Source organism: Hesperophylax consimilis, chromosome 1, assembly GCF_061612785.1.
Source record: "Hesperophylax consimilis isolate HC1 chromosome 1, BYU_Hcon_1.0, whole genome shotgun sequence".
Taxonomy (NCBI): domain Eukaryota; kingdom Metazoa; phylum Arthropoda; class Insecta; order Trichoptera; family Limnephilidae; genus Hesperophylax; species Hesperophylax consimilis.
Window position 1 is genome coordinate 48,395,283 of NC_142836.1, and position 13,720 is coordinate 48,409,002.

Here is a 13,720-nt window from a genome sequence, read left to right on the forward strand (position 1 = left end):
ATTTCATCAAAATGAAAATTCAACACACCTTCAAAAAGTGATATAGAGTCATGAAAAGTGATGAAACAAAAACTACGTTTAATAGTTATACGTTAAATAGGTTACATAGTATACCTATGTAACCTATTTAACCTAGTTTTTGTTTCATCACTTTTCATGACTTCATATCACTTTTTTGAGGTGTGTTGATTTGTCATTTTTATTACATACCCGGTCACCATGTATACATGTTTGTGCACTTTTCAGGTTTCCAAGCGGTGCCCCTAGCAGCGAATAAACAGGTGCTTCAAAGCTATGCGACGGAAGTAAACCAAGAACGTTTCTGTGTTCAAAACATTTTGAAGAACGTTTCGTCAACAGAACATTGAATGTAACTCGATGGATGAAGCCTCGTATTCTAATATCTTTGTATGAAGCAGTGCCCACACCATTCTAAGGCTGTAAAATTATGTTTATTAGGTTATGGGGAAAAATAAATAACATGAAAAATTATGTATCCAAGTTTTGAAAATTGATTATTATTATGATATATACTTTATTATGAGTCCTAGGCTTGTCAGAAAAAAATATTATACTTAAAAACAGTATTGTACAAACAAAAATACGTTTAGTTTAAATGGAACAGGTTATGAAAAATAAGAAATAATTGTTGTTTCCCCCAAATTTCAATAAAATGTCAAGCCATTGAATAATAACTATGGAAACGATTTGGCGTTGCCACCATCTCGGCAGCCATTTTTGTGCTACCGTTTAGACAGAGTTCTTTGTATGTCTTTTAGGGTGTTTTATTTAGGCATTGGTGTATCTGTGGTCCCCCAACTAAATGGAAAGTAGTATTCATAAAAAATAATTACCGGAAAAGTAAAATTTGTTCTTAATTTTAACTTTATTCAGTTTTACTAAAAAAACTTTTGCTCGTTACAAGTTGCGTACCTAACCAATGTAATTATTTTTGGGAATTTTTTTTACACGTTTTCATTTTTCGTCAAATTTATGTGAAAACGTTGATGGAAAAATAATTATTATACGTCATAGAAAGTCATCGAATAAACTTACCCTAACTAATATTCGATTCCGTCGTGAAAAAAGTTTTTTTGCAAGGTGTCTTTGTACTACCTTAACGTAGAAGTATTTATAGACGAGCTCATTTTCGATTTTCATCAAAAAAGTTAGTTGTTTTGTGGCAGTGTGACAGTCAACCGCTTTGATAGTGGCGCTGAGTTTCATTTGGCAAAACGGGTAAGTTATCTATAATTTAATATTACTTTTCAAGTAGTGGATTCATTAAATAAATATTCAATGGACTATCCAAAAAATATTATTCACAATTTTAGGCACGTAAATTTTTGTAGTAAATAATAATATCGCGTATGCAAATTTGCAAAAAAATACAGTGCAAAAAAAATAATGATGCAATACGGATAGTTATAAATTTCAAATAAGTATTGATTTAGTTATCCCTTTATTGTTATTGTGAAAGAAGTACATTTTAATTGAACTGTATATTTTTGGTTGAAAAATAATTACATATAAAATTAAATATCACAAACTTTCAGCAATTGATGAGCAGTGTCAACGCGTGTATCTAGTGATAACAATTAATATTAGATATTAGTCGGTTATTAGAGTGAATTAACTTATCCCTTATTATCGTGCTTTGTTTATTTACACGACAAGTAATCGATAGATATTATACTACTCAGTAAACGGTTCCTAATATTAATTTAGCGAGGTTAGGAAATCAAAACGTCATTTTCTGCCATACGTCAAAAATCCAAACGGGTTACGGGTTGTGCTTCCGAAATAAGTTGTTGCGCATTCTTTTTTAATGTCATTGTCTCCCGATATAAGTATTAGATTTAATAATGAAGTTTTAGATTTCGAAAATTATTATGTCAAATTGTTTTCATATTTTCGAATTCCAAACTTGTGAACATTTTCTAAATAATGAGGAAAAATAGTACAATCGTTTTCCTGGTAATAGTAGGAATAAACCCGATGACTTATGACGATGTCGTTACAAATGATGTTTAGTTAATATAAAGGTTTTCCCGAGGTTAGTTATAATTTATAATTAATATTTCCACTCTATTACAAAATTGTTTTTTTTTTGTTTATTTATTTTTTTACTTCACTCGAGGGCCTGTCATGGCCTGTCAGGTTGCTATATTTTGAACTGGCATGCAGGGTAATTATTCGGGATCGCTGGCCACTTTTTTTAAAAATAAAACCTCTTGATTTACCGTTATTACTTATAAAAGGAAACTGTCTGAATTTGGGAAATTTTTTTAAATGAAAATTAGCTATCGTTGTATGAGATGACAGCCAAAATAATTTTTGTTAATGACTTAGAGTTAGATTAGGATAGGTTAGTATAGGTAAGGTTAGTAAAGGTTAGGTTAGGTTAGTAAAGGTTAGGTTAGGTTAGTAAAGGTTTGTTTAGGTTAGATTAGATAAGATTAGTAAAGGTTGGGTTTGGTTAGTTTAGTTTAGATTAGATCAGGTAAGGAGAGGTTAGGTTTTATTACAAACAAAGATATTAAAAAAATTGCCTTAATACCCTAATTTTATTTCCAGTGTTCCGGCAAAATAGTGCCTACCTAATATGCATGAATTAACCCTTAAATGCATACTGTTGTAAAACTGCAACATACCGTTCAAACCACCTTTAACTCTTTGGTGTATACTTAATGCATGCCGTTTTAGAATTATCAAGTTCACGGTAATATATTTTATCGAGTGGCATCACCTTTTTTTTCTTTCGCGAATGTCAAATGTCACTTTTTCTTCAACAAAGTGAAGATTCTCGAAAATTGGTTGGAGGTTAGAAAAACAGTTTGGTTTTGCTGTTATTATTTTGATTTTCTTAGGTAAGTAGATACAATAATACAATACTTATATGTAATAACTCGTATTTTTCCGGTACACTTATTAGTTTTGAGAATTCTTTTAGGTTTTTTATTTTTTTTTTTCATACGTAAATTGTTCATATTATTTTTTATTAAATACATGGTGTTGTAAATTTGCAACAATTTTTTTTAATCAAATATCATTAAAAAAATACAAATAAAATAAATTCTTTATATTTCCTTGCATATGCATGTAAATATCTACAAAATATATTTTTTTCCAGAAAATTTAATAAATCATGCATTTAAGGGTTACATGGTACTGACGTTTCTACTAGCCCCCGCGTATCGGGAATACCAATATATGAAAATAACGTTGACAAAAATTATTGGAAACGGTTGTCATCCCATAAAATTTTCATTTTACATAATTAAAAATTAGAATGTTAAAATTAAAAATTTCCCAAATGCAGATTGCTGCCTTTTATAGTAAATCAGGTGAACCAATAAGTTTTAATTAAAAAAAAATTGTTTAAGCTTGGCCAGCGATTCCGAATGTTTACCGTTATCGGCATTCCTTTAATCGAATTTAAATTACCATCATCACGGAAAACTACAAAACACTAATACTTCATTCTGGCCGTAAATTAACCACTCACATTCTGAATAATGTTAGTATTCATTACCAGTCGCTGGTTTTCAATATTTATTATGGTGAACCAACGGAAAAGAATAAACCATCACGAAAAATCGTTAAAAAAAGCTAAAAAGCTGCGAAAGGGAAGCTTTAGGTTATCCCATCCCATTTCCACAAATCTAAACTTTATTTCTACCCATTTATGTATATCTACAGTAAAACTCAAAATTAGGTGTTTTCACCGCTTTCACTCGGAAGTTTTGTTTTTCATTCCCTTTTTTTCCACAATGTTTCTGGCTTTCACTCTTCAAGGGTGTTCTAAGCCACGGTTTCAAATTATGTAGAGAGAGAAGGTAAATTTATTTATGAATACTGTTACTGTTTGAATGGGCATATTTCATATGAATTCTGTTTGAATGGGCATATTTCATAATTATATTGAAGATTGGAATCGAGTTCAGACACAGAAGAGGTGAGATGTTGAATGAAGGGGGGTAAAAATATCTTAAGTTCTCACTTCTAGACCACAGAAAGTACAATCTAGGGAGTCAAGCATTTCAATTTAAAAAAAGTAAATAAGTAATGGAGCAATATGGAATTTGAGTCCATTTAAAAAAATATATTTTATCAATATCCACATTAAATTGTAATAATTAACACGTTGACTGCCACGGCAATTTTCAGAATTCCAGTCTAAAAATCCAATTTCATTTAATCATATTATATTATTAAAAAGTATAATTTTTTATAATTATATTATTTTCTGTTCATTTATCAATAAATTTTCTGTTTTGTAAGCCAGCATTGGTTTTTGTTCTCTTCCCAGAAGCCATCTATCCATATTAGCACTGATATACTATGAATTTTATCATATATTTTTTTTTAATAATATTTAATTTTTATTTAATATTAAATTTACAATTACATGTTATTACATTACATTAAGTTTATTTTCTTTTTATTACAGTACATCGTGATACACTTTTTTTTAGAGCAAATGCTCATGTTAAAAAGTGTTAGCGAATATGGCAAGTAAACACACTACGAGTTATTTCGTAGTCGGCGTCCTAGCAAAGAACGCAATGTACGAGTTATCTTGTAGTTGACAGTCAACATGTTAAATATCTCTTTCTGTTGCATGCGTACTTTGATAATAAGTGAGAGAGGTCGCTCTACAGTTTTGAATTGTATAGTTTGGTATGTTGATCTAAGGTTTTGAGATGATTTGCGTTTGTCTTTTTAGTTTTATCAATTGTTTTAACTTACATCGTAGTATCTCCTGACATTTTAGAAAGTTTTGTCAAATTCAAAGCGGTAAAATTGAAGCTATTTCACAATATAATACAACTCAAACAAATAGCGCGACCACAACTAAAATCACCTACGTGTCAATTTAACGTTTTTGTGAAAATGAGAAAATAGGAACTCATTTCAAATGTATGTAAAAGAAATGACAATAACCCCGCTGGCGAGAGCCCCCCATACTGCCGCAGCGTGAGCTACGTAGGTACATCGATGATACCATTAAGACTTCACTAACATTAACAATTGGTATTGATAAAATAATGTACTGGAATTCTTTACAAAAGAATAAATGCACTAAACACAGAATGTTCAGCACACGGATGACATTACGCACCCTCCCGCTTCTTACCGCTTCGTGCCGCTCAGATTGCGATCGTTTTGGCGGGTTAAAAATATTCAAGCTTGGAGAATTAATTTAACCAAAAAAATGAACTTTAAAAAAATGCTAGAATTTAAGTTGTAGTGAATGTGGATGTTAATAAAATATATTTTTTTAAATGGACTCAAATTCACAATTATAAGTTCTTTTTTCTGGTCTCTCGAAGGACCTCAAAAGAGGTTTGATTGTAATTTAAAATAAATTGCAGGTTTGTGATTTCAGCTCTTCAAAATGGCAACTAACGGAAGTAGTGGAGTGAATGGAATTAGTGACTTCCTGAAGCAGACTCCTGGATTTGCCACAAAGGCTATCCACGTGGGCCAAGACCCGGAGCAGTGGAAGTCAGCCTGCGTCGTCTCTCCCATCGTCACCTCCACAACATTCAAACAGGATGCCCCCGCAGAACACAGGGTAATACAGCCAACCTTATTATGAATATTAGCGCCAAATTCTGTCCCATTCATTCTGATGGCAGTATGCTATACTAGTGCCTCCTAGCGGAGCGAGTTGTGCGGCTTGGTTTTCTTTCACGCATTTTAATGGATTTTAAACCATGCTACACTACCGCCTCTATTTCAAAAAAATACGTGAAATGCTCTTTTGTAAGTTCTTTCATTGCTATTAAAAATTAGCGGTCAGGGTTGCCAGTCAATACAAGTAAATACTGTCAATATTTTCCTGGAGTTGAGACACTTCCAATTTTGAAAGTTAAAGAGAATTAAATTCAAAGCAAAAGTTCTAGAGTTTATTGAACTGGAGTTCAATATAAGGACAAAGGCCCAACCAAAATTATTATTTCTAATAAAAGCATACTTTCATTGAAGAAGAAGATAATATTAATAAATCTTATCTTCTTCTTCAATGATGTATTACATTGATGGGTATAACCTTCAAAAGGTTAAAGAATATAAAGTTGTTCCTGCATACTTATTAGTTTATCTAACTGAACACCAGTAAGTTTCACCATTAAAAACAGTGTATACCTGCGCTTATTCATTTAACTTACAAAATCACTAAACTTATCAATTTGCCTTAATAATACTAGTAAACTTTTCCATTTACCTAATTAAAAACCACATAGCTTATCAATTTACAATTGGAGATTTTATCAATGTATTACATTCAAAATCAGTACCTGAACTTATTTATTTACCTATTTGAAAACCATATATTTTTGCTTATCCATTAATGTATATTATTAGTTGCATCATTATTAAATCTGTACAATGAAGTCATCAAAAGCCAAATTAAAAGTCTTCAAGATTTATATTATCAAATTGTGCGAAATTACATGTTATCTTTTTTGTTGTTTGACAGTTTTTATGTTGGGGTCATTTACAAACACATTGGAGATGTTTATTCTTATATTGCGTCACTGATTGAGTTCCAGTTTTTTAAAAAAAATTAGGCTGATAAACAATCTCTGACTAGATTGTTTCGTAAAAATAACACACAAAACTTAAAATTTTAATGCCCAAGAATGAATTGCAAAAATGCTGTTACATTTATTGATCTATTTTTTTCCCGTTTTGAATTTATATTTATTTGGCTTAAGTTAAGAGAAACACCTGTCATAATTATAATTTATATTATTTTTAGTGTGTAATTAACTCGATAAGGTAAGCTTAATCCAGCTTCACTGTTATCTTCAGCCATTTTGAAATTATGTCTGCATATCAAATAAATTATTTATTAAGGTAGGTAAGAATCTTGAAGATTGATTAGCAAATTGTAGAAAGAACAAATATCAGTAATATTTTATAATGCTGTAATTTTTTGATGAAATGGCACAATGTATTTTGCCTAAGATCATAGACATTAGAAACAGTAGACAGGAAGATAAGGGTGAGGAGAACAAACCTAGAAACGTTAGAAACACAGGTTGCGCTGTAACTTACTTTACCGGACTATACTTTTCTGTGGAAGGTATCGTTATTTTGATGTTCGCTCACCGGTGGTCAATGTAAGAATGATGTGGTTGTTTATCCAAGACATGCCTGGAACTCTCCTGGATCCAAAATGATTGTCAAGTAGTTTGGATCTAGCTCGTCGAAATGATACTCGTATTTCATGTTAGAGCAAGTCTATGTCTTCTGACGTCAGTGCCTAAGATGTATTTGTAAGGCAATAAAACCACTTTATTTATTTTTATTATTTATTTATAATAGGAAAAACTACATATAAGTAATAAGGTTTACAATTTACAATGACAATATTTAATACTACTCTTCCAGAGAAGCATTAGCTTGTGGTTGGAAGAGAAGTGTACATTATATTATTGTAGATATTACATTATGTGTTTTACGCAGAATCAAGAGAAGTAGGACAAAAAAAAAAAAAAACATGCTGTAATTAGTTTCTGGAATAAAGACCATTATTATTTGTATCAATATGTATACTATATTTGGAGAAGAACTTGCTTCTTAAGTAGAATATTTATTATTCATTTTTTTGATAATTTATCTTTAAAATATTTTTTCAAAGTGCTCAAAGCTTGGCTTTTGTCGTTTATGATTCTAATTTCCTCAGGGAGTTGATTGAAAAAGGTTCTTTCTTGGTATGTGTAGTAATTTTCTTCAAAGGAAGTATTTAATTTTGGGCATGGAAAAGTGTATTTAAGTCGAGTACAGTTTACAGTTAGAAAATGGTACTTTTCTTTTTCTTTTATGATTTGAATTAAATGAATTTTTAATGTACAGATCTTTAAAAGAAAGTACTTGAAATTCTTCGAATAAGCGGTCAGTTGGGTAGTCCAAAGGTTTTTTTAATATGATTTTAATAATTATTCTCTGCACGACTTCTATTGGAAGGAGGTTAGTTTTATATGCGGATCCCCAATTAATGATGGCATATTGTAAAGTTGATTGAACCAAAGCATAATACATTAAATATAGGTTTTTTTCCACAAAAAATTATATATTAGTTTTCTAATCTTTTTTACCACTTGACATATTTGGTCTTTCCATTTCAGATTTTTATCAATAAATATTCCTAGATATTTATTGTGTTTGTTGTTTTTAATACTGAGCGGTTTTTTTATCGTGTGTTTTGGAATTGTCATGTATGATAATGTCAAAATGTTTAGGGGTGTCCTTTGAATGTATTGCAAATGGAATGACAAATGTTTTATCGCTATTTAGTGATAATAAATTAATGTTGAAGAAATTTTTAACAGTGTTTATGTCTTCTATGGCTTTTAGCGTTACTTTTTCCCAAGTCTTTTCCTTTATTATTATTATTTATTTCTGCACTGTCTAGTGCAGCAGTTTTCAAATTTTTTAAAGGAGCGACACCCCTTTTAGTAACAAAAAAATTTTACCACCTTGCGAATACCCCAGCCTTTTTATGTTTTAAATGGTGTCTACGTACATAGATATTAGACTTTACAAAAGTGTACTTTTCCTCCATGGTTGCAATAAAAACGAAATATAGAAACAAATAAAATTCAAAGATGACCCATACTCTGTGTCTCAAACACAGAGCCAAGGTTCGATAAATTAGATGACAAGCGCGTAAGTCACATTAATTTGTATTACATGGGTACAATTTTAATTTCTGTTGGTGACTTGCTACTTTAAAATTATAACCATTGTTTGCTTTCTATAAGTCTAAAAAATTATTTTTATTAATATATTTGTTGGTGTCACGCAACCCCCTTTGAAAACCACTCATCTAGTGGGTTTCACCTGTGCACTTTGTTAAGGCTGTCCACACAAGGAGTGGCACAATGCAGTTGTCGACATTCTACTTTTGCATTGAATCTGAAAGGAGTTTTGCATATGGGAGCAATTTGGAGTTAGCAACAGACACAGCTAAGTTCAGCTTCAATGACAACACCACCTGCTGATAATTTTAATTTATTTTCATTTGAAAGTTAATAAATATGGAAATTTGTCTTCTTGGCACTCCAACTTTTGAACCACGCCAAATCCCACCATATAAAGATTAGCATTATCTATAAATATAAATCTGATAAGTTATGTCGCACTTGTACCAAAATTGATTTTTTTTTTAAATTAGTTTTACTGTTAATGTTAAAAAATTGTGGCGTATACATATTTAATTGTTAATTGTTCAACTTTATTGAAAAACTGCTCTGTTAGAATTTTTTTTGTTCAGATTTTTAAATCATTATGTTGTCTGCCTGCTAGCTTATTGAAATATTGACTTTGAAATTCTGATTAACTGTTTTTTAAATACATCTATTTGAATTTTGATTTTGTTTTCATGAATGAACAAATGTATAAATAAATGAATGAATTGGAATCCTGGAAGTGGAAATTAATCCACTTCCCAACGTCTGAACTAGCTGAAACTCGGCATATAGACTCGTTGTCGATGAGAATGCATTCTATCAACTTTTGGTGGCACTCCAGTCCGTAGGGAGGAAGGTTCAATCCTCAAACAAACAGGCTTGATTTTTATAATGTTGTATTTTAACACAAGCTCCAGGCTTGGAAGACTTATAAAGTCATAAGTAGTCTTAGTATGAATTATTGCAGAGGACCGAATCTAATGTTGAACATTTGTTTACCTCTCTGGTGAATACGGCTTGAAGGGTTCATAGAGCGTATTGTAATATTAGCGTTGAAATGAAGTATTTTGCTTTGTCTAATTATTAAAATTTATGCAGGAAATATTCCCAATCAAAATCAAAATTAATTATTTGATTTTCATTAAAAAAATTCTAACTAAAAATAATGTATTGTCTTTTAGAAATTGATTATTTTATTAGACAGTAAGGATTTTTTTTTCTCTTGGAAATCATTATGGTAAAAATAAAGCTAAACTGAAAACATTAGCACAACAATACAATTATTACCAATGAGATATACCTACCATTAAATTGACATTCTCATTCTGACGCAGGTAGATAATTTAGTCAAGTCATCCTCCATTACGATTATGATCAATGTTGTAAACATTACTGCAAACCAACACTATATTTCTACCCGTTGTCCGTACGCCTTCCCCTCCTTTCATTTCTTTACCTTCACAACTTCCTTCTGCAATATTTTTTTTACATAGGTATGTATTTAAATTATTTTTTTACGTACATATATGTACAGGGTGCTTCAGCACGTACCTTTAAGGATTTTAACCAGCGATTCTTGAGCATATTTGGAGTGATATGTTTTTCAATTACAAACAATTATTCTATTATCTCACCACTGCCACATATTCTACTGGATCACGTGATGTGCGCTCTGTTCCATCTGTACGGTGCTTCTGGAACAAGACGGATTGCATATCACGTGACCCACTAGGCTGTCTGTACCCAGTGGCGATGTGTAATCATCAGGACACCAAAAAACATCCACATTTTTATCTCCAAATATGCTCAGGATCGCTCATTAAAATCTTTGGGGTATGTGCTGATACACCTCTATAATGGAAATTTTGATTTTGCACGTTGGATGCATTTTTTTTTAAACTTTAACTCCTAATTTTAATATTTAACCCTTCAGGATAATTTTTTAGGTTTTGGGAACAACTCGTTTGGTCTCATTGGAATAGTTGTATCTCCCTTACTGTCATGGTGAGAAATATGATCTAAACGGTGTTAGAAAGAAAGAAACACCACGCTTTACATTCAAATCTAGAAGTTAACCATAGAATAATTAAAATGTGCACCTTTATGAAACCAAAGGTTCCGAAAGCAATTTGAAAAAAAAAAAATGAAACTTCGTGATTTTTTTTTATGAAATGACAAAAAAGTGAGGCTACTGTAAATTAACACTGTCTAATGAAATGCGTTTGTTTTTATATATTTTTTACTGTCAGTTATTTTGGTTATGAAAAACGTAAAATGAGCCAATTAAAAAAAAAATTATTAATCATAAATTTTAATATATAAAAAAAATATTTTTTCTTTATAGTAAATTTGAAAGCGTATTTTATCACCTTTTAAAAGGAGTTTTTAGTTTTCGAATATGTTAAAAAATATTCCATTTATTTGGATTTAACTGAAATACTCCGACCTTAAGTCAAAATATGGCAGAGTCCTGAGGAGTTAAGTAAGTTTAAATAAGCTCTAATTTTCATAGATTGGGCCTAGGTGTTTCCCACACTAAGCACATGACAGATCTGACCATGCATATTGGGGTTGTAATAGTCTCACAGTGTGCTAGTCACTTTTAGTAATTTTTCTGTTTTAATAATTTTGTGCTGATAAATGAATTATTTTTTAGGGATTTGAATATGGAAGGTCTGGCAACCCCACAAGAAATGTTCTGGAGGAGTGCCTCGCTTCTCTAGACAATGGAAAGTATGGACTGTGCTTCTCCTCGGGGCTCGGAGCAACCTCCTGCATTGCCTCCATGCTCAGCACGGGAGACCACATCATCTGCGGGGATGATATGTACGGAGGCACTAACAGGCTGTTCAGGTAAACACTACTACACTCTGTTCTGGCAGAAAACTTAACTCTTACATGCTTGTGTATACTTGCATACATTTTGAGTACTGCGGCCCCGGGAATCATTCTTGGATAACCAACACTTCTGTCATATGTCACCCCAAGTGGTAGGCTATTAGGAGAACTTGTTCCGACCCATCACCTTGCACTGCAGTGGGAGGGATGGATTTATACATCTGTCACCCCTCGACACACTGACCCCCAGATTCCAACCCACCGCTTATACCTTTTTCCTTCATTTACTTAAAAGACCCTCCATACAGCATTCCCAATGACGACATAGGCCACGAGGGAAATTATTTTCCTCAGGGCCTCCTGTGTGGAGCTAATGTAAAAAAACTTGTTACAGTTGAGATAATTTGTGATTCTGTTCTTAGTTGAAAATAATTATCGAAGGAATGAAACACTTTGTGGCTTGACATTATACAATGAAAAATGTATTTTTTGATTAGTTAAATTTGAACCCTGATGATGCTCGTGTTAAGCGAAACCAGTCGGTTTTAATAAATTTCGTAGTTATAAACAAATTTATTGTTTAATTTCATTAAAAATAATTAGTAAATTTTATTAGCTTGGTAAAAATGTTCTGCTATCTTTTAAACGACATGAAATTTCCATAAAACTGTGATTCTTGTATTTTTGACATTCTTCATCATTCTTTTCCCAAATTTTTATATACCAAAAAATTTGCTCTACTATACCATTTAAAGATTTGTAACCTAGTGGGCTGACCTTTGGTGGAATGAATAAATGTAAATCTTGTAAGGACAGGTTGTTTCACAGAATTTGAACAATTCATCAAATTTCACGGTCAATTTTCCAGGTCCGTGAAATTACTATTCAAGTTCTGTTATTATTTCAGTTATGTGAAGCAACTGGTCCATGTTGATATAATAACAAAACTTTAACAGGACGTTTACAGAACTTGGAAATTAACTTTGAAATTTGATAAGTTCTTCAAATTCTCTGAAACAATTCCTCCCAAGTCTTAAATTCTGTAACTAAAATTGAAAAACACGTAGATGCCCGTATTTATTTTTTAAGTGATTATTAATTTGTGTTCTTAATCATATTACGTACACATGTTAAGAAAAGATGAAATAAAGTTGATGGCAATATTGAACATGAACATGAAGCAGATTTTGAAGTTTTTCATAGTTACTTTGGCACTATTCTTATTTTGCTAGTCATTAAGATTAGAGTACACACCTACTCAAAAATATAAATACACAATTTAAAAACTAATGTGGACCATGACGTTGGAATAATAGGATCTAGTGTGGCATGTCTTCAATTAAAACGAATGATGAACATAACGTTGGAATCAGGATCTAGTGGCATATCTTCAATTAAACGGAGATGCCTAATTCCTAAATTGAGCCAATTGATGAACTTCTTTCTGTCAATTGACTATTTTCAGACACGAATAGTAATTCTGGTAAATTGGCGAGCATGGACCATTACGGTAATTGATATTGATTCCAGGATACCCACATTATTGACCATTAGCCTCATCAGCTATGATTAGATTCATGTGCCTAGTCTGCCCACAATCTACTGCACAATTTCATAAGATTATGTATCTGTTATTTATTATCTAAGGGTGTATTTCACCATCCTCCCGATAGGCTGTCAAAAGCGTTATCCACACAATGACATATATTTTCCATTTAACGATTTATGAAGTCAGTTTACTATTCAGTAGTCGAACCTATGAGTAGCGGCTATATATATATATATATATCAGATAAGTTGGCCGACTACCTATTATGAATATTTATTTATTATAATGGATGGTGAAATACTCACTAAGTAATACAAAGAGAAATGAAATTTGTTAAAGACGTAGTCATAAAGTATTTATTTGCAAGTCATCAGTGCTTTGCATGGTAACGGAACATTTTCTGTTGTTGTTTAGGTATTTTTTATCTCTATTGTTTATTATCTTCAAATCACACTTATTACATCATTTCCACAATACATGGCAATTACTCTATCCTTTAGCCAACTTAACTCGATGAAGTACATAGATCTAAACCTAATCTTTAATTTATTGTCCCTTATGAACAAGTACATTATTTTTAACGTTTTAGCAAATTGCAAACAATAAAATAATATGAATCTTGGGGCTA

The 13,720-nt window shown here is 31.4% G+C and overlaps 1 protein-coding gene across 1 annotated transcript in view; it reads left to right on the plus strand.

Annotated features, from left to right (window-relative positions):
• Nucleotides 1–1,164: 1,164 nt before the first annotated feature.
• Nucleotides 1,165–13,720, plus strand: part of Cth (Cystathionine gamma-lyase) — a 30,333-nt gene continuing 17,777 nt past the window's right edge. Inside the window, exons 1-3 of the mRNA XM_089634779.1 lie at nucleotides 1,165–1,239; nucleotides 5,393–5,581; nucleotides 11,362–11,558. Of these exons, the coding sequence (XP_089490905.1) occupies nucleotides 5,402–5,581; nucleotides 11,362–11,558 (377 nt within the window). The 5' untranslated portion in view covers nucleotides 1,165–1,239; nucleotides 5,393–5,401. The remainder of the gene's footprint in view (nucleotides 1,240–5,392; nucleotides 5,582–11,361; nucleotides 11,559–13,720) is intronic.